Genomic DNA, 27,770 nt, shown 5'->3' on the forward strand with positions numbered 1-27,770 from the left:
ATTACTCCTACATTTCATGAAATAAAAATACATTATTTTTACAGTACTTTCCACTACAATAGTTTTTTGATAGACCGATTCACAAAAAGGGATACAAGTCAAATACATGGAAGGAAAAATTTTAGACGTGTTCACAATCTGTATTGTCTGTACTATGCCGTTTACGTTCTTCAATGTCCTTTCCCACTTTCCGAGATTGGTAAATAAAGTACGATAAGGCTTAGCTAAAAGCTTAAAAGTACAGTGTAGCTTTGAATTATAGACCTCACATAGAGAAGACAACCAATGCAAGAGAGAAGCTTGAAAGCTACAACATCGACGAAACAAATATATTCTTTTAGAAATTCACCATACATAAATGACGGGGGTTAAATTTGCAGATTTAAAGGCAGGATAAGGCATATAACTATAATACCCTACATGCAGTAGGTGCATCTAATGTCAATTGTACACATCCAGAAAATAGCTACTGTGCCTGTATAATGGAGACAGCCTGAATATTTCTTGGCAGATTTCATGAACTCCATTCAGAGTAAAGCATACGACATATCAGCATGCTATATTCTGAGGGAGAAAAAGTGAAATGGAAGGTAGCAAAACAATATGGCCACAATTCTGATTCCTCCCAACACTCACTTCATACAAATTTACACTTTTAACACAAATGAATAAAACAAGGCATCTGGATTTGAATTTTTTCTGCAATGTGGCGTATTTCTGCTTGCAAGCAATCATTGAACAATGAATCAAAAGTTATACGCTCACCAACCTTCTTCAAATTGACATTTGGCATTGTCCTTTTCTGTGAAACCTCAGCAATATTTGACATCTTATTTGACTGGAAACTCTCCACCTTTGCTAATAGAATGTGCACTCTGAGATAAACCACTACAAAAATGAGAAGTCTTAGGCATGCTCTAAGACTTTCCTCTTGATAGCCATGGTAATAGCATAAACATCATACAAGAGCACCCAGCTCCTATGATGATATTCAAAGGACAAAATTATGGTATGAATTGAGCCCAGCATTCTTTCAGATCAACTTTGCTACAGAAAACGTCAAGGAACCAATGAAATAATCAAATAAAATGCTTCATAATGATGCCCCAAAGGCTGTGAAAAATAACAACCTGAAAATATCACCGCATAATAGATTCCTTCACAAAGCATCGTCCCCCAGAACTGCATTAAACATCTCATATCGTTAAAAGAGATAGATAATGCACATCAGCAATGATGTTTCTCATATTTGTACACAAAAAATTATAACAGATACTCACGCATATTCTAAATGTATATTCAGAAAGCGCGGGTTCTCCCTGCTCTGTGACAACGTAATAGAACCTTCAATTACTTGATCTTGCTTCACCTCTAAAGGATCGTAGATATAGAGCAAAGTCTGCAAAGACAAATAGAATTGCATGAACATCAAAGCTTACTTCTAGAAATAAGTTCTACAAAGAAATTTATTCCAGGAAAATCCAGATTGCATAAGTGGGGGGACCTCACTCAAATTAAAAATAACTTTGATCTAGGCTCTAGTTGCTAAACATCTAAATCAGATATAAACTTTCTATTTCTAAAGATCCTCTACTGTTAACTATAGAAAACCTAAAGGCAAACAATACCATTTTCAAGGATATACATCATCACCAACGCATACTAGCCCTCTCATCTAGTCTGGTCAAATGGCACAAAATACTCCGCTCATTCTTCAGCAAATTTCACCCATAAAAACTCTCTACTACTGGACATTATTTCTATTTGTCACAATTTTACTAAATATTTTTTTTAAAGAGTAAATAACTAACTATGTTACCAAATCCACCTATGGAGGATCTGGGATCTGTGTTTCCACAAATCTGAATATGAGCTGCATGTTTCCACAGATATGGATCTGGGATCCCTGTTTCAACTTTCTCCGGGACTGGGTAACGATCCATCCCAAATCTGGTCAAGACCCATTCCCAGTTTGAAGAAGGTTTGAGATGCTTTGGAAATGCAAGAGGATCCGGACCAAATCTGGTCAGGATCCATTCCCACTTTGAAGAAGGTTTGAAATGCTTTGGAACTGCAAGAGAATCCAGACCAAATCTGGTCAAGATCCATTCCCAGTTTGAAGAAGGTTTGAAATGCTTTGGAAATGCAAGAGGATCCGGACTTCCGGATCCATTTCTAGCCTGCCAGTAATGCCAAACCATCAGATCCTAAAATCTACTTAAAAAAGACCAAAAAACATAAAGTAAAAAGGGAAGGTGTGGTGCCCTAAAACACAAACTTTGCTTGTAAAACAGGCCCTGCTACATTACAAAAAAGAGAAATCTGAGTTTTTCATAGCAATTTACAACTTTAGAGTTTTGTGTTTGAGAGAGATTTGCAGAAAAATATATTTGTAGACTTGAATTTTCTGTCTTTGGTTCTTCACGGTTTCTTTTTGACGAAATGTGAGCGTCATTTTTACATACCCAGAAGAGTCTTGTGGATCCACATCTAGATCCAAATCAGTTTTCATGCAACTTAGGTAGAAACCTATGTCAATTTTTCTTAATTGTAAAATAGAGGTTGTAACTGGACCTTCAACAAACTAAACAGTAATAAACAACATTTCTATGACATGATTATAGCAATGCTGAAAAGGGTTTTGTTGAAAAGAAGATAATGGATGGTCGTTTCACTAAAGACCCCACTCATAAATGCACCCGAGAGGCATGGTATAAGCTAAACTTCAATGTGGCTGCTGAAGGCAACCCAGTTGGATCTGGAAGGGATGGTTAATAAGGAACTCCAATGGCTGCATTATTCTCACCTTCTTAATTGTACTGGGAACGACAATGAATAATGGGGCCGAGATTATAGCTTTCATGAAAATAGACATTGTTAATTGAGGAAGACTATTTGTTCATATTAAATATTGTTAACAGTAACTAGGGAAGAGGGGATTAGAAGTTGCAGAAGCTTCTGCAGGAAACAGGTTTCTATTGAGAAAATTCAGGTAGCCGTGGAACAAGCGATTATGTGCAGCTGCTGGAACAGCTGTGCAAGTTTTGAAATCAATGTGTCATGGTCGTAGGAGAGGAGGGAGTGGAATGAAAAACTAAAACTCACAAATGTAAAATAATATCAAACACAACAATGACAATGTCACAATCACATCGCCAATTTGACAATCGTGATTTAATTTTCAATTTTCAAATAGGATGATTCAAACTTCAATGCTCTTGTCAGTCTTAAATTTATAAATGACTACAAAACATGCTCAAATGGAATTTACTAGTGAGATATAATTGACTCATTACCGGTAACTAATCAGTCATGCCAACAATTGTATCTTTTACACCTTCTGCAACCTCTAGATCCTCAATCAAGATGCTCTCAAACTTGTCGCTCTTAAGCTGTGACACATCTGCTGGATTTGTAAATGTATGCAGCTCCATAAGGCCATCTAGTTGGATCTTATTGTCCACACATACACTGTTGCAACCAATGTTGCGGGGGAACCCCCCCCCCCCAACCTGCTCCCAATCCGCGCTCTGGGCGGGAGTGGGTCGGGAGTGCGCTCCTGATAAAAAAAATTGCACTCCCTGCCAAAACAGGGAGCGTCGCTCTGGGAGTGAAAAGCATGCAAAAAAAATTTCGGATGCCAAAAAAAAATTAGTTTTAATTTTATTTTTTTTGTTTTATAAGGGCTTCGGAGGCATTTTTAGTTCATTGTGACTTGAAAGAGTTGGAGGAGAGCCAAGGAGATTGTGCAAAGGAGCGAGGAGCGAGCGCTGAGAAGCAAGGAGCCAGCCTGCAAGGAGGTTAGTAACTTAGTTTATAACTTATTTCTAGATTCTAGAATGATGAATGATGAATCTAAATAAATAAAATTAATAAATAGTAAATAGTAAAACTAAATACATTTTTAATTTTCTCATTCCCATTCCCATTCCCATTCCCATTAAATTTTTCAGATTCAAAACTACAAATTTCAAACATCATGGACCTGGTTATATTTCTTGGGATTTTCTTCTTCTTGGTCCCTTTTATGGTTATTATGGTGCTGGAGAGTAGGAAAAGGAGGGGTCAAAATGAAGAGGGGGATGAAGAAGGGGGACAAAGTGGATTTGATGAAAACCCCGGTGAGGAGGAGCTGGAGGAGGGTGAACATGACTCTCAAAAAACTAAACAAGACCAAACCCCATTGTGGAAATATGTTAACAGGCCTAAAGCAGGGAAAGGGGGTGGAACCACTAAATTTCATTGCCCCCATTGCAACAATAATTACACAAGTTCATACACCCGTGCCAGAAAACACCTCTGCGGGAAAAGGCCATGGGATGGAGATAAACAAATAGGAATCAAAACTTGTGCGGCTGTGTCAGCAGTAGATAGAGCCAAATACATAAGGGAAGAGGAGGAAGCCCAATACAAATCTAAAAAATCAAGGGGTTTCTTTGAACCAAGCTCACAATCACAATCACAAAGAACTCCTTCAGCATCCTCCCAAGGCAGTGGATATGGAGGCATAAGGTCACCATCTTTCAGGCGTAGAACCATATCAGATTTCCTTGATGAGGGGTGTAGGAATGATGTGGATTCAAAAGTTTACAGGTTTCTCTATGCATGTGGGATACCATTCAATGTTCTTCGCTCACCTTATTGGCACGAAATGGTTTCTACCATAAATGATGCCCCTAAAGGATACAAGAGCCCTGGGTATGACAAGGCAAGAACCGTTGGACTTGATCATGAAAAAGCAAAAATATCACATTCTTTGAATAGAATGACAAGTTCTTGGACTGACCATGGGGTGTCCATTGTATCTGATGGATGGACAAATGTAAAAGGCAAGCCATTGATAAGTGTTCTTGTTGTGTCTGTTAGTGGTGCCATCTTTCTAAATGCATATGATTACTCAGAGAAGTTCAAGACCGGCATCAACATTGTAGAAGCATTACTTGAAACAATTGACTGTATTGGGCCATACAATGTCATCCAAGTCATCACTGATAATGCTCCTAATTGTAAGGCAACGGGAGCAATTATTGAAGATAAATACCCCAACATATTTTGGTCTGGGTGTTTGGTTCACATATTGAACCTTTTGATGCATGATGTTGTTAAGAACAAAAATGAACAATACAAATGGATTGGTGATTTGTATAAGAAAGGCAAACAAATGATAAAATTTATTACAAATCATAGCAATACCCATGGCCTTTTCCGCAATCACTCAAGATTGGAGTTGTTGAAGATTGCGAGGACTAAATTTGGTAGCTATTACCTCACCTTCAGGGGCCTTTTGAAGGTAAGAGAGTCATTGGCTAGCATGGTATCAAGTCCACACTGCAGGTATTAAAGGAAAAGGCTACAAATGCAACTGACAGGCGAGGTTTTGAACTGGTGGAGGAGGCCACTCTTGATGGTATGTTTTGGTCAAGTGTGAGGCAAGTATTGGATTTCACCAAGCCCATTTATCACATGATTCGGTTTGCAGATACAGATAAACCAATGATTGGCGAGGTGTATGAGAAGATGGATACCATGTTGGGGGCCGGGGCAAATAAAAGATATTGTTCATAACAATGATCCGGACTTGTACAAACTGATTCACAATTGTGTGTGTGTATGATGAATTAAACTTAATCTTCCACTACATTGCTTGGCGTATATCCTTACGCCAAAATACTACTCTACATCTTGGTTGGGCCAACCTGCACCATGGTGTGGGGTTAGGACCAAACCCCATTTAGATGAAGAGGTAACTAGAGTATATTTGGATGCATTAGAAAAGTTGATACCTGATAGGGAGGAATGTGCAGCTGTGCGCCTTAAAATAGGCAGATACTTCAGTGGCACTGGTTTGTTTGGTACCTTCCATGCAATGGAAGACAGAGACAGATTTGACTCTCTCACATGGTGGGAATCATATGGTGGCCAGGGACATTTGCCAAAATTGGCAAAAAAGTTCTATGACAGGTTGTAAATACTTCTTCTGCAGAGAGGTGTTGGAGCACCTACAACTTCACACATAATGTGAAAAGAAACAGACTCAATGAAGACCGGGCAGAAAGCTTGGTTTATGTGCACTACAACTTGAAGTTGTTGAGTCATTACTGTGATCGGGCTTATGAGGATCCCACATATAAAATTTGGGACAACCACCCAGGGGATGACAATTTGGAGGATGGCACTATACATCTTGAAGAACTGGAAGAGGAACTTATAAGGGATGAAGATGAAGCAGCTGCAGTAGCCATGCCACCTCCACCATCTAGTAGCAGTGCTCGAGTTCCGAGTCTTGTTCCTTTGCTGTCGCCACCTCCATCTACACCCTCACGTGGAGGACATGGGCCTTCTAGTTCTGGTCGTCGGTCTGTGTGGGAGACTCCTAGAAGACCACCATGACCTGCTCATATAGGAGACTCTCGTGGCAAGGGCCACATCTAGATTTACAATTTACTTGTCTTTTCTAGTTTCTATTAGTTTTCATAATTATTGAGTCTTGAGTCCTTGACTCTTGAATCTTTCATATCTTAATGATATTTTTTGTAAACAATATATGATTGTGACAATGAAAGTTTGAAGTTTGAAGTTGGCAATTATAACTCATTGGTAATGATTGTGAATTATGGATATGATGCTTCGTGAAAGACTAAAGATGTTTCATTTCATTTCATTATTCATAATTCATTTTATAACATTTCATTTCATGTTAACAGTTAGAACTTAGAAATATCTAAGGTATTATTTCTTGTAATGGTTAAACTTAGCTTACAAGTACAACTTTGGTGATCAATGATTATAAATGTTATATATTGAGTTTTCAATTTTGAAAGCTTGAAGTTGAAACTTTAAGATTGAATTTGATGAATCATGATTCACAAGACTCAATATGTTGCAGTTGTAATATGTATGTTACTAACTTGTGGACATGGTTGATGAAGATTATAACTTCTAGATGATTGATGTGATATGGTTCAATGATCAATCTATGTTATTTTATGTTTTTTATATCTAATTCATCATTCCACATGTTTTTGTTGACATATATGTATCAAAATATAAAATATATAAAAAATATATATATTTTTAAATAATCACTCCAAGATTCGCTCCTAAACCGAGAGCTTCTGAAAATGTCGCTCCCGCACCTGTTTTCGCTCCCGCTCCCCACTTTCGCTCCCCCTCCCAAGTAACACTGGTTGCAAATTTGAAATTAAACATTTATAAACAAGAGATATCGAAATAAAAACTTTACTACTGAAGGAGTCATCAAGATTCGAATCCAATAGCATCACTTTTCTTTTATTTGCCATGTAGTGAGTTACTCCTATAACTACCTTCTAATGAACATAAAGGATTAATAAAAATTTACTACTACGACACGTAACATAATAGCTCTTTTATTGAAAAGTATGTTACCTCCTAGGTTCTCACTTGGAGTAAAAATCCCAACGCAACTTGCGAGAAACCAAGGGAAACCTCAACAAGCTACCCACTATCACCTCATTAGCCTTGCCCTTCTCTCTTTAAGACTACATGAACTCTATCCTTGGGGGGAATCCCTAATTTTAACTAAGCTCAAGACATTGTAGATAGAGTGGAAGAAATGGAGCTTAGAAAGCAGAAATGAAAGTGAATATCAGTGCCTTCCTTGGTTTGATGAATGCAACTCTAGAGGCCAATTTTATGGAAGATTCAGGAGTTGGTTAAAGCTGTTAAAACATATGATCCAAAACAGTCCTAAGTTTGGTGAGAAATTACTACAAATTAAAGGTAGAAAAGGGTCTTCCTATGGGCACCACTTCCAAACTGATTCAAGGGTGGCCTGAACTAAAAGATCTAAACTATGCATTCACTCTAAAGATAGCTATGGCATGACTTTTACACTTTCGAACAAAGAAGCAAAGTTGCCAATGTATACTTGACCTCTTCCAATGTAGCAATGCTGCTCTTCAATGGCCCATGAATCGACTTTGAAAAATCCAAAACCTAAAATAAAGTCACCAATATACACCAAGAACATCTGCCATACATTCAACAAAATTGTACATCCATTCCACAATAGCCTGAAAATAGATAGAAGCAATTTTATTCCAAATCTTCAGAACATTTCAAGGAAAATTCAAGGGGCTAAATTTCACATATGTTCGAATTTTCCATGTTCTTTCCAAAATGAAAAATCAAGAATTTCCATTTTTTTTAAAAATGATTTGCCCATAATTGATAGATTAAAATTGCTTTACCTTAAAAATCACCAAAATTTATAGAAAGTATAAAAAATCAATAAAAATTTGAATACTTTTACAAAAATATCACCAAACATTTTACATGTTGCATATTAGGGACTAGTAAGATCCACAAAGATTTCTACACTTTAAGATAAATTTCTATCCTTAAAATTTTCCCTAAAGCACTTTCAACTCGCACTAAATAAATGGAGAGCGCAACCCCTTAGATAGGTTTCAACTCTATCTCCTTTTACAATAAACAAGTATTTGTTTTCCTAGATCCATTAGCCTATCCAAGGAATAATAATAAAATAACCATCTCAATAACTTCCTTACTAAAAGTAGTGTTACCCACCAAAATGGGTCACCCTATCGAAGAGAGCTTTTCTCCTATTCTTCATAGCCAACCAATGAGCCACATAGCTAGCAACCCCTAATGGCCACCACTAGCTGATGATATGCCACTTATCTTCGCCACTTGCATCGGCCATATGCCTCTGATCCCTTTGGCATTAGCACATGGACAAAGGTGGGCTTCCATTCAAAAAATACTTTAATCATTTTGCAATCGGGTGCTTATGCTTGTTTGTCTTTGGGCATTTGATATGGATTATGGGGTGATCTGGAAGAGGGATGGGCTTTGACTATGATCTTGCTCTCTTACCTTAAATGGGGGGTTAATCTCCAATCCTAGTCTAGTGAAACCTCCCCTAATGGCCCAATTGGTATAGGAGGGGCACTACTTGGGAAGCCATAATTAAGATAGTGTAGTTCAATCTATCCCTATGTCATACTTGACACTTTCCATCATACATTACAAGAACTTGCCTCACCTACATCCTTCAGGTTCAACTAACCATTGGTTCTTTGGGATTTGGCACCCATACATTCACATACCTGGGTAGGGCTCGAAAACTTGGCCCTAGGAGGTTGATGCAGCTAAAAGAAACAAAAAAGCATATCATGCCCATAGCAAAACAGAAGAAAGAAGATCAAAATGCAAAAGATGGCAGGGCATACCCATTAGCATGTGGGCAAAAGCCTAGCATGAGCTCTACTTCACTCATTACGGTCATCACCCAGTTCTCGTGTACACGTTGCTCGATTACATCATCAAAAAAGAACCCTTGCATGTCCTAACTGTAGAGAAATCAATGCTAGTAGAATTAGGGTTAGAATTCTCTTCCTTGATAATTACTTATGAACTATGTTCGCTTCCTTTATTTCTTTATTATATTATCTTTCATCAAGCAATTACCAAATTATGTGTGTATGAAAATCACAAGAACAAGAGACACAAGATGTAGGTACTCTACCAGGGAAAAACCCCTATCTATGGGAAAGCCTAGTCAAGCTTCTTCCTTCAGTAGTTAAGATGAGATAATCCAAGACTCTTCAACCTAGACACAGACCTCCTCCAACCACCGAGTAAGACCTTCCTTCAAGTAACTTCGACCTAGATCTTCGACCTTGCAGCAACAACACTTCAACCTAGCAAATCTAGAATTTCAACCTTCCCAACAGTAGAACTTCGAACCAGCACATTTAGAATTTCGACCTTCCCAAGCACAGAACTTCGACCCAGTAAATAGCCTAGTAACTTCGCATAAAAGAGAGAGAGCCCAGAAACTTCGACTTGCACTTCTTCCTTCTCCTTGAACTTTGCACTTTTTCTGCACTTCCTTGATGTGTATCGAACTTGTTGAGTTGATGTCCAAATAGATCGAATTGCTCTTGTATATATAGCCTCTTCTGTGGATCGAATTGTCTTCTTGTAGGCTGACTTCGTCATGCAAGCGCTGACTTGGTGTGTAGATGACAAATTTCATTTTTGACTAAATAATAATTCTTTGTACATGATTGAAAAGCCTAAGAAAGGTCTCATTAAATGTATAATGACTCTAATGACTCAATGTAAAATCTAGAAGTCCTCAATGGGGACTTTGACCTATAAAATGATGACCCAAGCATGAAACCCATGCTTTAATAAGTCATTGTAATAATAATAAAAAAATATTTTTCATTCTTTGACTCAAATATAAATATGAAGACCGAACCTAGTTACATTCTTCAACACTAACCACGATGAGCAATGAAAGGACTCGTCCTTAATGAGCAATTCAATTGTTATATCATTCAAAGCAAGCTCTAATCCTCCAGCTATGAGCAAATATACAAAGAAGAATTAAGAAAAAGTAAAATGTGCACAAGAGGGGTGGAGAAACAAAAGGCCGAGTTGGTAACTCATGCATCCACGAATGCTCCCTCCTCACATCTATACATTAAGGATGTCGAAACCACCATCAGTCAATCCCATTGTCATGCAGGAGCATTAACGTAAATTGTACCATTTTGGTTAAGGCCCCAAGAGGGACATATAAATTTCAGATGGAAATCTTGTTTTGTTATTTTATCTAGAGGAATTTGTAATAGGGCCAAGTGTCCTCATTCTAGAGGAATCTAGACTATCAAGTTGTTAGCATATTTCAAGGAGTTGGCCAAGTAGGCCTTTGTAAATATCGACATGTTTAGCTTAGGTGTTGGGTAGCTTTGGGAAATTGTATATGTGTAGGTGTACAATTAGATAGTGAGAAGCATTGGTAGATGAGAGGCTCAAAGGAGGAGTCGTACCGAAGAGTTAGGAGGGAGAGAGAGCGAGAGCTCGTGAGAATAGTTCAGAAGGGAGCCCAATTGTAGATGCTTTGTAAATATTTCCTTTAAAACGAATAGAATTTATATTTTCTCAGTTTTTTTGATCCACCGTCAAAAGTTGTGTTAAGCCCCGTCAAAAGGGCATATGTCTTTAGTTTTGAGTCAAATGATGTAAAAGGAGAGATCAACTCTAAAAGAGGTCCAGGCGCAAGAGAAGAGCTCGAGCAACAAGCATTATATTCCCTCTGCAAATGTTCCTTTCAAGTTTATAGGATGAACATAATTGTTCTGCGATATATGAATTCTCCCAACATATGAAATTTTCTTGCTAGTGATGTAATATGTCTTCGTTGTCAAGAGCGTAGGTTTCCAGCGAGTGTAGTGGAGATAAAGAAAATTAGTTTTGTGTCGAATGTGAACAAAAGGGTTTGGAAGGGTGTTGTTAGAAGAGTAACACCTTTTTATTCGAGGTTGGAATTTGTGCAGGTTTGCGAGTAACCTGGTCATTAATCATTGAAGGCTATCAGAGCAACGAGTCCACTGTAATCTACTGTATAAAATTTTTGAGTAATAGAAATGAATCTTATCCTCTTAATTTAATTCCTCTTTTGAATGTGATTGGAGTTTTGTCTCTAGCGATGCAAGTGATCTTATGCCATGGAATCAATTCATTGTGCTTGGTTTAGTTCCAACATCTCACAAGTGACTAGAAAGCCACGGAGGAAGGTTTTTTTTAATGCGTGTTTGAGACCCGCAGATCAGAGAAGATTGAAGAAAAAAGGGAAGTTACATTGAATTCAACAAAAGGTGGAAATCCAGGAAGTTACAAGAATAGTGGGAGTGAATCCCTTATTCAACCCGTCAAGTTAAGATGCTTGAGTCCACAGACCAAAGCAAAACAAAGAAAATTCGCATCAAATTGGATAAAGGCAGAGGTTGGCCTTCGGCTAAAAAAATTTAGTGCAAAATTGAAAGGGGGCTAACCCCTCGACCAATCTCAACCCTGATCTATGTCAGCCAGTCAATGTGTTATAGTTAGATAGTCGGGCTCGACCACCTGTTGGCATAGCCGGGTGATTGTGTAATTTTGGAGTGTGGAGTGAGCCAAACTTGACTTGTCCAATGGACCCTACAAGGCTTTAATTTAATCCAGGCTATATTATACGTTGGGTTATTTTCACGATTATGTTTGGCTTATGGTTTATGAAAAGGGCTTTACCATCAAAGAGAAATTATGTGCGCCAGCCAGAGCAAGACTAAAAGTAGTACTAGAAGAATTTGAGCGGGATTGAAGTTTGTGAGGGGTATAGGAGGAAGCACGAGAGAGATAAAAAATAAAAGAAAGGGACGACATGAAGAGGGGTTTTGGTTTCATTTGTGGAACAAGGACTTCCATCGTCATCATTTTGCGAGTAAGAGGGTAGAATAGAGTAACCAAAAAAGTTAAGAGGGAAGTCGCCCACAGGAGAAAAGATATAAAGCCGCTTTTGCTACGTCACTTTGACCATGGCACTTGGCCATGAAGTCTTGTCCCCTCTGTGACCATCATTATTATTCACTAATACCTATTAACTGAAGTGTGGATTGAGGAAATATTACTTCCCCTTAGGGGCTGGAAACATTTAATAGGGAGAGGAAACACCATTGTGAGTTCAAAGCCTTGATTTTTGAAGGGGATCTTTATATGAAGTATTAAATAGCCCATGACACTCAAGCTTGGTTCACTTAGATGCAATAATGATTATTTTCCCTAATGACTAGTTGCTTTATATGAAGTATTAAATAGCCCATGACACTCGAGCTTGGTTCACTTAGATGCAATAATGATTATTTTCCCTAATGACTGGTTGCTTTTAATAAAATATCAGTTGTCATTATCAAGTGTTCAAAAACCCATGTCTTAAGCACCTTACCACAAGTACGTAGCAGTGTTTTTAAACCCGGCTGGCTCGGAACCGACTCGACCAAGTTGGTCCGAGTCAGTGAAAAAAATTTGACCCGACCATTGAACCAGTTCGGCCGGCTCGGTATTAACCCGTCCGGCTCAGCCGAGTCCATATCAACCCAGCCGGGTTACATACAGCGGCCAGTGAACCCAAAAAAACGGCTTTTAAAAAAAAATATATATATATTTGGGGACTCCCTGGGCTTCCCTGTCTGACTCATGGGTTTCCCTGTCTGACTCTGATCCCTAGTATTGATATGCTATTCATGGTAATGTTAAATTCTTAAAGTAAAATTAATCTTCATTTTCATCCTTTTACTTAAATTTTTAACATTACCATGAAATGACTCAGGATGTTTGAGAGTGGTTTCGGCCTCATTGGATTTCATATGGAGAAAGTAAAATTGTAGATTTCATTCAAAATCCAGCAGACTTATCAGTTTTTCAGGATTTCAGGATTGGGGGATTGCAATGCTTCCATTGAATTTTGTCATGTATTAGGGTATGGAACTCGTATTTAATCAAGAGCACCAATGTGACATTGGTTGTCGAACTCCTCCGGGATTCACTCCCAAACCGGGAGCTTCTGAAAATGTCGCTCCCGCTCCCAAGTAACACTGAGCCAGATGATGTTGGAAACTCTAGCAGTAGCCAGTAGTACTGGTCACAGACTTTTGTTGTAGAGGCCATTTCTAGCCTCCTTGGTTATGTGTTTTTGTTTTGATCTCTATATCATCATCATGTATGTATTGGACAGTGCACTGGGTGCCATTTTGATATAATGGATATATTCATGAGCCTACTTTGATCATATGTTGTCTTCTATCTATATTCTAATGTTTTGTGTTTGGAAACATGAATGAAAATCTTTAAAATTATGTGTTTTATAAAAAATAAATATTTAATGTATTTTTTACAACGACCGAGTCATTGAAATCGAGTAGGCCGATTCAATACGGAGTTGGAGTCAGAGTTGAAGTTTTAAAACATTGGTACATAGGGCATTAGAGAGGTGTATTGGCACTATTAAGTGAAGCGTTGAGACTCTTGGACCTCCTATCAATAGCAAAACATCACACATGCACCAGGGAACCCCCTGAACCTAAGACATTCTGCCACCTCGCACTCGATTTGATGATTCTTTAGGATGACACACCTGGACCCAGCATGCCCCCAAGTCGGCCTTATTGCCAATTGAGCAATGGCAATTGAATTAGGGATTATATGAGGATGGTATTGTTGAGATTGGTAGCTTGGGAGGTACTCCAAACCCTAGGCTATAGGGTTTTGGAAGAATGTGACTAGTCTCGGTCTTCATAATTGTAATTGAATCCAAATGAAATATATTTGTCGAAAGAAAGAAAAAGAAATTGACTTATTAAGGCATGGGTTTCATGCTTGGGTCAATTGTTTTAGGTCAAAGCCTCCATTGAAGGCTTCTAGGGTTTATGTCAGTGTCCTTGTCCATGTCATATTGTAAAAGACCCTTCTTGGGATTTATTTGTCAAAGAAAAAATTTATTTTATTGTAAAATAGGTCAATTAGGCCTCCTCCACAAAGTCGGCCTCAAACTGGACAAGTCGAACTAAACTGAGGGGCAGAATCACTATATAAAGGAAGGAACTCGACCTCATTTGTCACTCACACTCGACAAGTTCAACCTGCAACTTCTGGGGCCAAAAAAAGTGAGAATTTCTAAGGAAGTAGAGGAAAGGTCTAGCGAAGGAGGACCTTATCAACGAAGAGAAGTCGAGTTTTTCTCTCTCTTATCTCACATGTGCGAAATTATGGATTGTTGTTGGGGCTGAAATTTTGCAGTTTCTAGGAAGGCCGAAATTATGAAGTTGTTGGTGGAGTTGGGGCACTTGGAGAACACACAGAGGGGGGATCAGAAGTTCTATTTTTTGAAGCAAAGCCGCAGCCAGAGAGATTTTTGATAATGATCTTTTGTAGTGAGGGGCAGGGATAGTATTTGAAGGGAAATCTTTCCTGATCGGAGAATACTCAGTAGAGAGAGAGAGAGAGAGAGAGAGAGAGAGAGAGAGAGAGAGAGAGAGATCTAGCAAAGGCAGCACAAAGCCAAAGAGGTTGACGCAGAGCCATGCACGGCCACGCAGAGGCAGCGCAGAAGCCAAGAGGGAATTCGAAAATTTGCTGAAGGAATCGATTGTAGAAGTCAAAAGCTGGGGTGTGAGACTAGGAGGTGCAAATCGAAGTTCCTAGGCAGCAAATCAATCAATTGAAGGGGTGACGTTGTCCCCAGAGGGTGTGACGTTGGGCTGACGCAATGATTACATAGAGGTAGCTAGGGGCAATTCATTCAGTGGTTGGATCAGCGAAGATTTCCAGTGATAATGTGAGGTAACCTCACTTATCTCTTTGTTAGTGATATTCTCTGTAATTGGATTGTTTGGAAGGCATCTAGAGATTGTATTCATAAATTACTATTGCATAATAATAAAACCCTCAGAACTATTGCATCGGTTTTCCCGCATTGGGTTTTTCTTGGGACAATTGTCCAAAAATAACTATGTAGATGTGTTGTGTATTTCTTTCATGTTTAGTTTCTTGTTTCTGTATTCTACTTAAATGGTGAAGGCTGCAATGTATTCAATTCAATGTTTATTGTAGGAAACATAAATAATTTGGTTCAGTGATTAACAAATAGGAAAAACATAATCATTTGCGGAAATAGAAATTTGGGCATCCAAATTTTCACATTCTTTGGCTGGGTTTTCCCCTATATAGGCGCTTTAGCCCTAGCTAAGTGCCTACATCTGGTGTCCATGATCTTCATGTTTTTGCTTTGATAATTGTTTGTGAAAAAAAGATAAAGGAAGAACATAAAGAATTTAATGAGAACATAATAATATCACAAGTAATTATCATGATAAGAAAGTCTTTTTGCCTTTCCGATTTTCTAATAGAATATGTTAATTTGGCATCTCAGTGTCAAATTCCAACCATGGAACTAGATTTCTCTTTTTGAGAGGACCAATTTTGACTATTGAAGCACTCAATCTTGACAAGGGAAAGTGTACATATGAAGAAAAGCCCACATATTCACATTTGGATAGGTCAGCCCTAACAGGAAATTGGTCACCTTTGGAAGCCTATAAATACAAGTGACCTCAAGGTCATTTGGACATCACTAGGCATCTTCTTCTTCTCTTCTTCATTGATTGGTTCGCACAAGTCTGAGGTTGGGTTGGAGAAAGTGGTTCGTACAAGTCCGAAATTACAGGGTCCAAAGCTCACACATGTTTTAAGGTTTTGGGTCACAACTGCAGGCTGCACACAGGCAACTTTCGGTTACAACTGCAGGCTAGCAGGTTCAACAGTGTGGTTGGAAGGTCTCAACTGCATGCATCATTCTTCCTACATGTAGTTGGGCTCTAGGGCTGAAATTTGACATTTTACTGCAGTTAACCACAGACAAGAATAGTTGTCTCTGATCTATATTTGATACAAGGAACATATTTCTGAATGTTTTTGGGTTAATTTTGTTGGACGATTTTGTATTGGGCTCATTGTACTCTCTGCCAAGCATTTTATGACAATCTAATAGAAGAAGAATTTTCAAAGGGTTTCCCCCTCGTGAGGTCGAATGATCAATAATGCATGTCGTTAGGCCCTAAAGGAGGCCTAATGAAGTCCATAGGTGCCATAATGTCAAATAGGACTCCCAAAAGCAGTGTACAAGCGGGTGACCCCTTGTTCTCCAAGTAGTAAAATTGTGGTGCTCCCAAGTGGGTGTGGGGGCACAGATGTGTCCTCATGGGTCTCCAAACAAATCAAAGATGCCTATAGACCATCTGCAAGGGCTCAGATGATACTATAAATAATCCCACATCATCATACAAGTCTTGGGTCATCTGTCAAGTGCATAATGTAATTGTGGGGTCGGCTGGGCATGCTGAACTTGGTGCATCTTCTTCGTCCAATAGGTGAACCATAAGCAATCTCTGAATGACTCTGGGGATCCATGGAATGGTATCTGCTATTGTGGAGGTCGATGGCTCTCTACACACACCTTACATGTGCCAATGTAGCCCTCTGGAGGGTTAGGACCCCGTATAGGGAGACCAAACCCAAAATGGAGACCATCTGCAAAGATCCAATGCGTCCCCATACCTTCTAGCATATCAAGTCATTAAAGATATGGTTGGGCATATTGATGAGATTCTCGGGTGGTTTTTGGAGGCGGTTTTTAGAAAACCATGGCAATTCCCTTCTAAATATGCCCCCCTAAGCTTATAAAAGAATGCCTCAACTCCTATTTTCCTCACACATTTGATTTCTAGTGTTTGTGTGCATATGAGAGCTTGGACAGTTTTGCATAAACATTGAGTTTTGGAGCAACAACAACAAGTTTGGAGGTTCTTTGTCATCTTGGAGCTAGTTTGGAGCTATCTAGTAGAGTTGGGTGTGTTGATCCCAATGCAAATCTGGTAGTCGAACGAAGAGCTGAAGGAAGTGAACCAACAAGACCAAGCATGGCACATGGTGACTCGTGAGGGGAGCAACAGTCATGTAGCTCAACGAACTCGTGCAAGAAGAGGATCTTCATCCAAACAAAAAGGATTTTGATGATGATGTGGCTCTTGCAATAAGAATGAAGGGAAAGCACAACGACTTGAGTAAGATCAAGTGTTTCAACTATGGAGTGTTAGGTCATTTTTTGACAAAGTATCTGAAGAAGAAGGGGGGAAGTAGGTTGCATGTGTCACCACTTCTACCGAGATTGATGACCTCCCCAGGAGATTGGAGAGTGAGGATTTTGCTTGATTTCTCATTTCTCTCAAGGTACCATCAACGAGGCTTCATGGTACGTGGACAGTGGTGCGTCGAAGCACATGACAAGTTCGTAGGATGTATTTGAGACTCTAGCCGAGTGGGACTCGAAGTTTCACATGGTGTTGGGCGACAAGTGTCAGAAAGAGATTAGGGATCAGGTGTTGTGCTATTCAAGATGGAGTCAAGTCAGTTGATGTGAGTTCAGGATGTAAAGTTTGTATCGAGACTCAGATATAACATGATTTTTGTCTCAATGATCGAGAAGAAGGGGTTTGATGTGTTGTTCTAGGGTGGAAAGGCGAGACTTGGGCCCAGAGGATTTAGCTCTGCAAGTGTTGTGATTGGAGTTAGATAGCATGGTCTATATAGGCTAACAGGCAAACCAATAGATCATGAGAAGAAGAAGGAAGAGAAGGTCCAGGTTCCAGAGGTTTGGAGGGAGCCGAGTTCTAGTGACACTTTACAAGTTCAAAGGGATAATGTGCAGCCCAAGAACACTGCATGGTCAATTAGGAGCAAGGGTGCTTCTACAACTAGCAAGAAGGAATCGTGGAATGGCTTGAAAGCATTTCAGGAAAAGAAGAAGCAGAAGGCTTCCAATGGCAGTGACACTTCCGCGAAGGCCACAGTTCATGTTACAAGGTTTGCTGAAGTTATGAATGGCAACAGTTGGGCTAGTGTTGCCAGTAGTGATAGTGATGATGAGTTACTTCCTAGTCTTGGAAGTATCTTCCTCGTTAAGAGGGAGTGATGCGATTTGTAGCTTGGAAGTTACTCCAAGCCCTACAGTTTGGGGTTTTGAAGAAATGAACGCCACAAAAGTGGTTTGTGGGCTTAAAACCCAACGTGTGGGCTTTGCACCCAAGCTTGTGGTTGTGAAACCACAAGTAGATTTTGACACTTGGCATTTGGAGGATGTAGGGGACCCTTAAAGGAGCAAGGGGACACTAAAAACACCAAGAGATGTCAAGTAGTTTGGGAGCTAATAATTTATTGTGTTGGTTGGGTTTGCACAAAGAAAGTCAAGTTGGTTGGGTTAGATTATGCCCTAAAGGACAAGTCGTTGGAGCCCATAAGAAGCATATAAATATAAGATGATGTTCTCGCTAGTAGGCACAGCCAAAGGGAACACAAGAAGCAATTCGAATAATAGGAAATTAGTGTTTTGGCCGCAGTAACACAGGAGCTTTGCAAAGACGAGGGATATTTCTGTGTTGGGGTTATCTTTTCATGACTATCTAGGCCAAGTACGACGCAGATCATACCAAGCAAGGGAGCAGTTGTTTTTTGCTCACTTTATGGTGATTCTTCTTTTTGAACTAGCCGAGAAGCACCATGACCTATGGATACTAGGCTGAGCACCTGTGATGACTCTTGGGAGGGTCGAATAGGGCTAAACATGTGCTTGAAAGTGTCTTCCAAGGCCGCAGATGGCAGAGCCTAATAAACTCAAGGAGGCCGCAGATTTTTGAGGGAGGTTTGACCATAGAAGGAGGGATGATGTGTGCTACAGGTATTCCCTAACCAGTGAGCAGACTTCAAAGGTATGCATAATAACATCCAAGGTATGTTATTCTTATTTTGTTGCTAGGTATTGGGTCCAAGTTTGGATCAGTTTGGATGGTTTAAGGTTGGTTGTCTCAAAGTTGTTGGTGGGCAGGAAGGAGGAGCTCAAAGGAGCCCTAAGTGCAGTGTCTTGAAGGGCAATGAAGACTGCTAGGAGAGGCAGATTTGTCTAATCTCAGGACTGTTCCTTGAAGGACAAAGGAAGGAGGTCAAGGGAACAAATTACATCAACCCAAATTCATTGTTGGATAAGGACATCTTGCAGTGATAGGTTTGCAACACTCTGGCCCGAAGTTTGTCTTCATTGAAGCAAATCAGGAAGGCATTAAAGGGAAGAAGTCCCGAAGGAGTTGAGAAACAACAATTGGCAGTTCAAAGTTCTTCGCAAACAGAGTTGTGAACAACTCAACAAGAGTCTCTATGTGTTGATGGATTAATGATCAACTAGAGAGAAGTTGGAGAAGATGTGTTCAATGACCTAAAGGAGCAGGTACATTGATAGAGGCAACGGCTGCAGATTGGGAGGACAAGGACCAACAGTTCTGTTTAGGGTACAATAGAGCAGTTGTGATAGTGCATAAAATCAATGAGATGATCAATGTTCTTCTTGTATTCTTGTACCAGTGGATGTATGAGAGCCATTATCCATGGTACGGCAACCCTAGACACTTGTATTATCAGTTTGTTATTATAACGAAGTTGTGTTCTATAAAATGATGTCCATATGTGTGCATGTGTTGATTTACTACATTTTTATATTCTGATGTGCAAAGTAGTTTGTTGTAATACTTGGATTGCTAGCATCAGAGATTCTAAGATTCTAACCTAGACTCAAGTATCGTGGAAAAATAACACTACACCAAGCAAAAACATCAACTTGAGAAGACAATAAACATACCTCTAGGATGTCACTTTTGTCCTCAAATCCCTAATAAGCCTGTGTGTGCACAAAATCAGAAATTTTTGGTCCTGGTTAGGGTTTCCTATCGCTGTTGCGTCAACCCTAATTCTAGCCCTAAAACTTCTCAAAAATTGTGCTGTTCCTCCTCTTACAAGCCTTTTCTCTTGCACTATTCTTCAAGCTATCTGGGTACCCTTTTCATAAGACATATGACCATTGTTCACACAGAAACAGGTGCACAAAAACAAGGTCTCAACCCTACCTGAAACAACATAGGGATTGCGGCTTTGTTCAGAGAGAAATAACACCACGAAAACGTGCACAAAATCTGCCTAGAACTCATCCTTTTCACTCAGCTAGCATTCTGCCTAACTCAGCCTAGCCCAAACACTGAAAACTTGGATCCACAGAAGGATACTCATAGACTTAGGAAGCTTTGCATGACACAGAGAAAAGGTACCACAAAAGCTCGCATCATTACAGAAGATCACAAAAGTGCAGTGCCAAGAGACTTGCATATCATAGAAAATGTAGTGCTTCAAGAGGTTCAAATGCCATAGAGAAAGATGCTACACATGTCTGAAATCGTCTAAGGAAGAAATCTATGTTGAATGCCAAAGTGGGGGATATTTTGAAGAATGTAACTAGTGTTAATCTTCATAATTGTATTTGAGTCTTCATGTAATATATTTGCGAAAAAAAAGAAAAAGAAATTGACTTATTAAAGCATGAGTTTCATGCTTGGGTCGATTGTTTTTAGTTCAATGCCTCCATTGAAGGCTTCTAGGGTTTATGTCAAGTGTCCTTGTACATGTCTGTTAAAATTGGCAATTACGGCCAAACTCCATGTGGATCACCTTATTTATAGCTTCTGATAATTTTCCTAGATTCCTCTCATCCAGAGGTGTAGGATTGATCTAAAGATCATCCGATTCCGATATATATTTATGGAGATATGAATTTATTTTGATTATGTACAAATTGTCAAGGTCGGCCAGCTAAATTATGTAGGCTCAGAAGCCCAACGGTGACGTCTATTCACACTCAAAGTTTGCATATAAATACAAGGAGACTCCTCCTCATTTGGACAATTCATTCACTCATCTTCTCTCTCTCTCTCCTACGCATAAAATGAGCCTCTGTCTCTCTCACACGTGTGACTGAAAGGAAGACATCCTAGGGCAAGGAAGATGCAGAAAGAAGGACGCTAGGACAACAGGTCATCTCTTTGACCAGCATTGACCAAGCATTGACCATCCAGAAGTGCAGATTGGGTGTGGTTGCCTCTCTTAAGCAGGCCACAATTTTTGGCACGAAAATTGAGGTGATCTGACCTTTGGTTTGACCGGTGTTCACTGCCCTAGTTTAGGGCTACAAGTTGACTTCAGAAATCTGCAAATTGACTGAACTTTTGGGGTTGTTCAAGGGTTGTTTCTTCAAGTTGTTTGAGGACAAGTTGACCGGAAATTGACCAAGTATTTCAGAGGTCAATTTCAACTAGTTTGACCAAGTTTGACTTTGTTGATCTAGGTTTTGTTGCTGCTGATATAAAATTACAGAATTCACATTTTGTACTATTTCTCTCTACTGAACTATTGAAGATAAAAGAAGATTTGATCAAAGGGTTTCCATGCATTGGGGCTTGTCCCTGGCTAGCCGCCACATCTTGTGTCTCTTGTCTTGGCTTGTTTTCTGTTGATCATTTAATGTTCTATCTGCACTTTACTTAATGCATAAGTGATTGCTAATCTGTGGATAATAAGAAGAAAAATAAGTAAACTGCTCTAAGCATAAAACATATCAAAATTTAACATGGTATCGGAGCTGAGGTGAAGACAAAGCCCTAGCAAGAGCAAGAGCAAGAGCAATCACCAAAGAGAAGGTTGGCAAGGCTAAAATAAATCATGGGGTCTTCAACACACTTCCCTCCTGAAGACAAACTCAGTGAGAAGTCTGACTATCACGGATGGAAGATGTCTCTCGATCTAGCGTTAGAAGAACAGGAAGTGTTGGACCATGTGAGAGGCGGAATTGTTGAGTCTCCATCAAATGCATCCGCTACTGCTAGGAACAAATGGACCAAGGGAGAAGTCAAAGCAAGGAAGATCATCCGGGACTCTATCGACAAGTGCTTGGTGGCCTATGTTTCCAAGCTGAACACCTCCAAGGAAATCTACAATAGACTGGTGAGTTTATTTAAAGTTAATGATGCAAATCAAGTCTTGTTTCTTATAAATAAGCTGAAGGAAATTAAGAAGGGCAAAGATGAGAGTATGCAAGCAGATTTCTTAAGGATCACCGAGATCAAGAACGATCTCCTATTTATTGGGGAAGTAATTCCTGACAAGGAAATGACACTCACAACTCTTGGAGCACTACCATCTGAATGGTATATATTCAGGACTACTCTTTTCAACAATAACGTAATTCCTGGATTTGAGGAATTAATGGCCAAATGCATTCAAGAAGAAACGAGGATGGAAGAGCAAGAAATGCCCATACTTAAAGGTCATCCCTCTGCCTTTTCTTCTCATACTAAAAGAAGAAACAATTTCGGCGCTAAATTCAAAGGAAAGGTTGGACGAAAGGGTGGAAGAAAAGGACGATGTTACAATTGCAATAAAACTGGTCACTATGCAAGGGAGTGCCATGATAAAAGGGACTCACACCGGGACAATGATCAAAATCCCTCTCAAGGCAATCAAACGAATGGCAGGTCAAATGGCAGAGGTAAAAAAAGTGTCGGAAATCAAGGAAGAGGACAACCATTCAAGAAAGCAAGAAATTCCAGGTATGAATCTAACACTGTTAACAATAAGCAAGATGAATATTATCTACCAGCAACTCTATCTACTATTGCTCCCCCGAACTCGCTGGGAAATTGGCTTATTGATAGTGGTCCCTCAAGGCACTTCATTGGTTACAAAGAAGCTCTCTATAATCTGATAGAGAAGGAAACCAACCTAGAAATTGTTCTTGGAGATGATTCAAAATATCCCATGAAAGGCATAGGAAATGTCACTCTTCAATTGAATCAGGGTAATACCATCCACTTACAAGATGTATTATATATACCTGATCTCAAAAAGAACATGGTGTCCATTCCGGCAATGGAAGACAAAGGCTACAAGGTGGCCTTCAGTGATAGCAAGGTATGTGTATGGAAAAAGAACTTTAAAGATGCTTTTACTCTTGGGTTTCGAGTTGATTCATTATATCAGGTCAGAGGAAGTTTGTTGGGTGTCATGTCTTGTGACACATCTCTTTCGTCTGAACTATGGCATCAGAGGTTTGCTCACCTTCATTATAAAGCTCTACCCGATGTAAGGAAAATGGTGACCGGAATGCCCGAGTTCAGATTAGAGCAAGAAGGTGTATGTCCAGGATGTGCCGAAGGAAAGCTCAAAAGGGGACCGTTCCCCTCAAGCCAAAGCAAGACCTCCGATATATTGCAGTTGGTTCACTCAGACATATCTGGTATGATGCCTGTGAACTCCTTGGGAGGATATTTATATTACCTCACCTTTACAGATGATTATTCTCGCAAGACTTGGATATGCTTCTTGAAAAAGAAGGATGAAGTGTTCTCTTGGTTTCAGCACTTCAAATCCTTGATCGAGAATCAAACCGAAAAGAAGATCAAGACCTTAAGGACTGATAATGGAACTGAATATGAATCCAACGAGTTTCATGACTTTTGCAAAGAGGTTGGCATTAAGAGGGAGACTACTACACCATACACTCCTGAGCAGAATGGTGTGGCAGAAAGGAAGAATCGTACAATTGTGGAAGTTGTCTGTCTTATGCTCCATGATCAAAGACTTCCAAAGTTTCTATTGGCCGAAGCTGCAAATATCACCGTATATGTACAAAACCGATGCCCTCATCAAGCATTGGGTTCCAAGACTCCTGAACAAATGTTCACTGATAAGAAACCTGATGTATCTCATTTTAGAATTTTTGGAAGCCCTGTATATTTTCATGTGCTGAAAGAGAAAAGGAATAAATTGGGTGCATCTGGAAAAAAAAGAATCTTCGTGGGCCATAGCGAAAATACTAAGGGTTATAGAATCTATGTCGCTGGTCAAAGGGAAGTCGAGATTAATCATGATGTCACCTTTGACAAAGATATGGCTCTTAGACAAATAGACAATCTTCCTACTTTAAAGGGATCTAAAGAAGCTAACATCGGGGAACCAAAGGAAAAGGAAGATGAGACGATGCCCGATGTGGAAAAAACTATGGATCCTATTGATCCTCCTCTGCAAGAGCCTTCCCCTTCTAGGAAGGGGCCTTCATGGCTTAGGGGGACAATTGATGATGCTGAAGGACACATTGCACCTAGAGGAACCTCCCGTGAAAGTAAGAAGCTGAACAGGTATCAGGGATACTTGACCATCATAAGCACAATCATCCAAAATGAGCCTTCATCATTCACAGATGTTGTCAAGCATCAGGTATGGAAGGATGCTATGACCGAGGAATATGAGTCCATTATGAAAAACGATGTTTGGGATGTGTTCCCTAGACCCCAGGACAAAGCAGTTGTCACTTCAAAATGGCTTTACAAGATAAAGCATGTAGTTGATGGAAGTGCAGAAAAGTATAAGGCTCGCTTTGTCGCTCGTGGCTTCTCCCAAAAGGAAGGTATAGACTATGATGAGATATTTGCACCTGTTGCTCGATGTACCACCATCCGCTCGATCATAGCCCTTACTGCTTCGCAAAGATGGAACCTACATCAGATGGATGTCAAGACTGCGTTCTTACATGGTTCGATCAAAGAGGAGGTCTATGTGGAGCAACCTGAAGGATTTGATATTTATGATCGAGAATCTCATGTGTGCAGGTTGAAGAAGGCCCTCTATGGGCTAAAGCAAGCACCTCGAGCATGGTATGAGAGGATCGATAGCTACTTGATGAAGTTGGGATTCACTGGGAGTGAAGCTGACCCTAACCTTTACTTTAAGGTTATAGATGACAAGCCCCTCATATTGGTGTTATATGTTGACGACCTCTTTCTAACAGGTGCAGACCCTCTCATTCACGAATGTAAGAGGGAGCTGGCTTCTGAATTCGAGATGAAAGACCTAAGACTTCTGCACTATTTCCTAGGACTGGAAGTTTAGTAGAAACTAGGGGAGATTTTCCTATCTCAAGGAAAATATGTGGTGAAGATATTGGAGAGATTTGGCATGGTGGACTGCAAGCCCGTAAATACCCCAATGGAGCTTGACTTCAAGAAGTTAAGCGGTAGTGCTAACGGACCTGTTTTACGAAATTCTACGAGTATCGTCAACTCGTCGGAGCATTAATGTTCTTGGTGAACTCCCATCCTGATATATGCTTTGCAGTCAACACATTGAGTCAACATATGGTTGAGCCTCACCACTCACATTGGATTGGTGCTAAGAATCTGTTGAGATATCTTCATGGAACAATCACTCATGGGTTGAGATACACAGCCGGAAATGTGAGACTACTTGGGTATATTGACGCTGATTGGGCAGGCAGTGTGGTGGGCCGAAAGAGCACTTTCGGGCGCTGTTTCTCTTTGGGATCTACCTCGATATCCTGAATAAACAGGAAATAGAAGTTGGTGGCTTTAAGCACCGCCGAGACAGAGTACATAGCTGCTAGCATGGCCTCCTGTGAGGCAGTCTGGTTGCGAAAGCTCTTCAATTAGCTGTTTGGTTTTACATTGGATACCACAGTGATCATGTGTGACAACTAGAGTGGGCTTCATTTATCAGAGAATCTCGTATTTCACGATCGCTCCAAGCATATCGATATCAGATACCACTATATTCGAGATATGGTGCAGCAAGGAGCAATAAGGCTCCAACATATCAGTACAGATAAACAGGTCGCTGACATTTTGACAAAGCCCCTAGGAAAGGTCAAATTCCTGACTTTCCAAGAACGACTTGGTGTCGTTCAGAGACCCTCTTATGAGGGTCGAGTATGATGTATTGAGCTCTGGGAGCTCTAGGTGGGCACGGGGTACTTCTTGGAGCGACATGTGATCACAGGGCGACTCACCATCCCCTGGTGGTGCACTATGTACAGGGTAAAGGTTCAACCTTCCCTGTGACACCCCGTGGCGACTGTGGAATAGGATGATTAGTTCTCCTGTGGGCCAGGATGATTAGTTCTCCTATGGGCTAGGATGATTCATTCTCCATGGCGACTGTGGAGCAGGATGATTAGTTCTCCTGTAGGCCAGGATGATTAGTTCTCCGTGGCACCCACTGGACCAGATGATTAGTTCTCCTGTCGAGGCATCCTACCTATGCAATTTGGGACTCATGGGAAGTACCTCTCATCTAATCAATGAGCAGGGAAATGAGGATAGGGACCATAGTAGTACTATCGATGGACGCATCACTGTATCTACCGTACTCCCTATGCTAGGATGACCTCCATTGATCTGGGATCAATGAGAGTGTTTCACACTCTGAGACTGACTTTGGGTCAGTGGAGGATGGTATGATACATCCTCGATCATTTTTTCTTCTTCATAGTTCGAGTAGAGTAGAACAGAGCAGAGCAGAGTGGGGTCAAGCTGTACAGGACAATGCATTTGATGGATGGATAACAACGACAGTCCGACAGATTGCAGATGAAGTTCTCCCTAGTTGAGAGGGAGTGTTAAAATTGGCAACTAGGGCCCAATTCCATGTGGATCACCTTATTTATTGCTTCTAATAATTTTCCTAGATACCCCTCATCGAGAGGTGTAGGATTGATCTAAAGATCATCCGATTCCGATATTATATATTTATGGGGATATGCATTTATTTTGATTATGGACAAATTGTCAAGGTCAGCGAGCAAACTTATGTAGGCTCAGAAGCTCAACAGTCACGTCTATTCACACTCAACGTTTGCATATAAATACAAGGGGACTCCTCATTTGGACAATTTATTCACTCATCTTCTCTCTCTCTCTCCTACGCATAAAAGGAGCCTCTCTCTCTCTCCCATGTGTGGCTGAAAGGAAGACGTCTTAGGGCAAGGAAGACGTAGAAAGAAGGACGCTAGGACAGCAAGTCATCTCTTTGACTATCGTTGACCAAACGTTGACCATCCAAAAGTGCAGATTGGGTGTGGTTGGCTCTCCCAAGCAGGACACAATCTTTGGCATGAAAATTGAGGTGATCTGACCTCTGGTTTGACTAGTGTTGACTACACTGAACTTTTGGGGTTGTTCAAAGGCTGTTTCTTCAAGTTGTTCGAGGACAAGTTGACCAAAAATTGACCTAGTATTTTAGAGGTCAATTTCAACTAGTTTGACCAAGTTTGACTTTGATGATCTAGGTTTTGTTGCCGCTGATATAAAATTACAGAATTCAGATTTTCTACTATTTCTCTCTGCGGAACTATTGAAGATAAAAGAAGATTTGATCAAAGGGTTTCCTCGCATTGGGGTTTGTCCTTGCCTAGCCACCACATCTTGTGTCTCTTGTCTTGGCTTGTTTTCTATTGATCATTTAATGCTCTATCTGCACTTTACTTAATGTATATGTGATTGCTAATCTGTGGATAATAAGAAGAAAAATAAGTAAGCTACTCTAAGCATAGAACATACCATAATTTAACATTGTCATAATGTAAAAGACCTTTCTTGGGCTTCATTTGTCATGAAATAAATTTATTTTAATGTAAAATAAGTCAATTAGGCCTCCTCCAC

General features: G+C 40.0%; 1 protein-coding gene across 7 annotated transcripts in view; it reads right to left on the reverse strand.

Annotated features, from left to right (window-relative positions):
• Positions 1–300: 300 nt before the first annotated feature.
• Positions 301–27,770, reverse strand: part of PRMT6 (protein arginine methyltransferase 6) — a 346,269-nt gene continuing 318,799 nt past the window's right edge. For 3 of the 7 annotated variants that reach the window (XM_089396593.1, XM_089396598.1, XM_089396592.1), the window contains exons 12-13: positions 1,281–1,399; positions 301–1,182 (exon numbers count right to left, since the gene is read on the reverse strand). In XM_089396593.1, coding sequence (XP_089252719.1) covers positions 1,140–1,182; positions 1,281–1,399 — 162 coding nt within the window. In that variant the 3' untranslated portion in view covers positions 301–1,139. The remainder of the gene's footprint in view (positions 1,183–1,280; positions 1,400–27,770) is intronic. The other 4 variants (XM_089396597.1, XM_089396596.1, XM_089396595.1 and 1 more) reach the window with 4 other exon arrangements.

Source organism: Pinus tabuliformis, chromosome 1_2, assembly GCF_031772625.1.
Source record: "Pinus tabuliformis cultivar Carrire ecotype Pingquan chromosome 1_2, CPIR1, whole genome shotgun sequence".
In the NCBI taxonomy this organism is placed as follows: Eukaryota; Viridiplantae; Streptophyta; class Pinopsida; order Pinales; family Pinaceae; genus Pinus; species Pinus tabuliformis.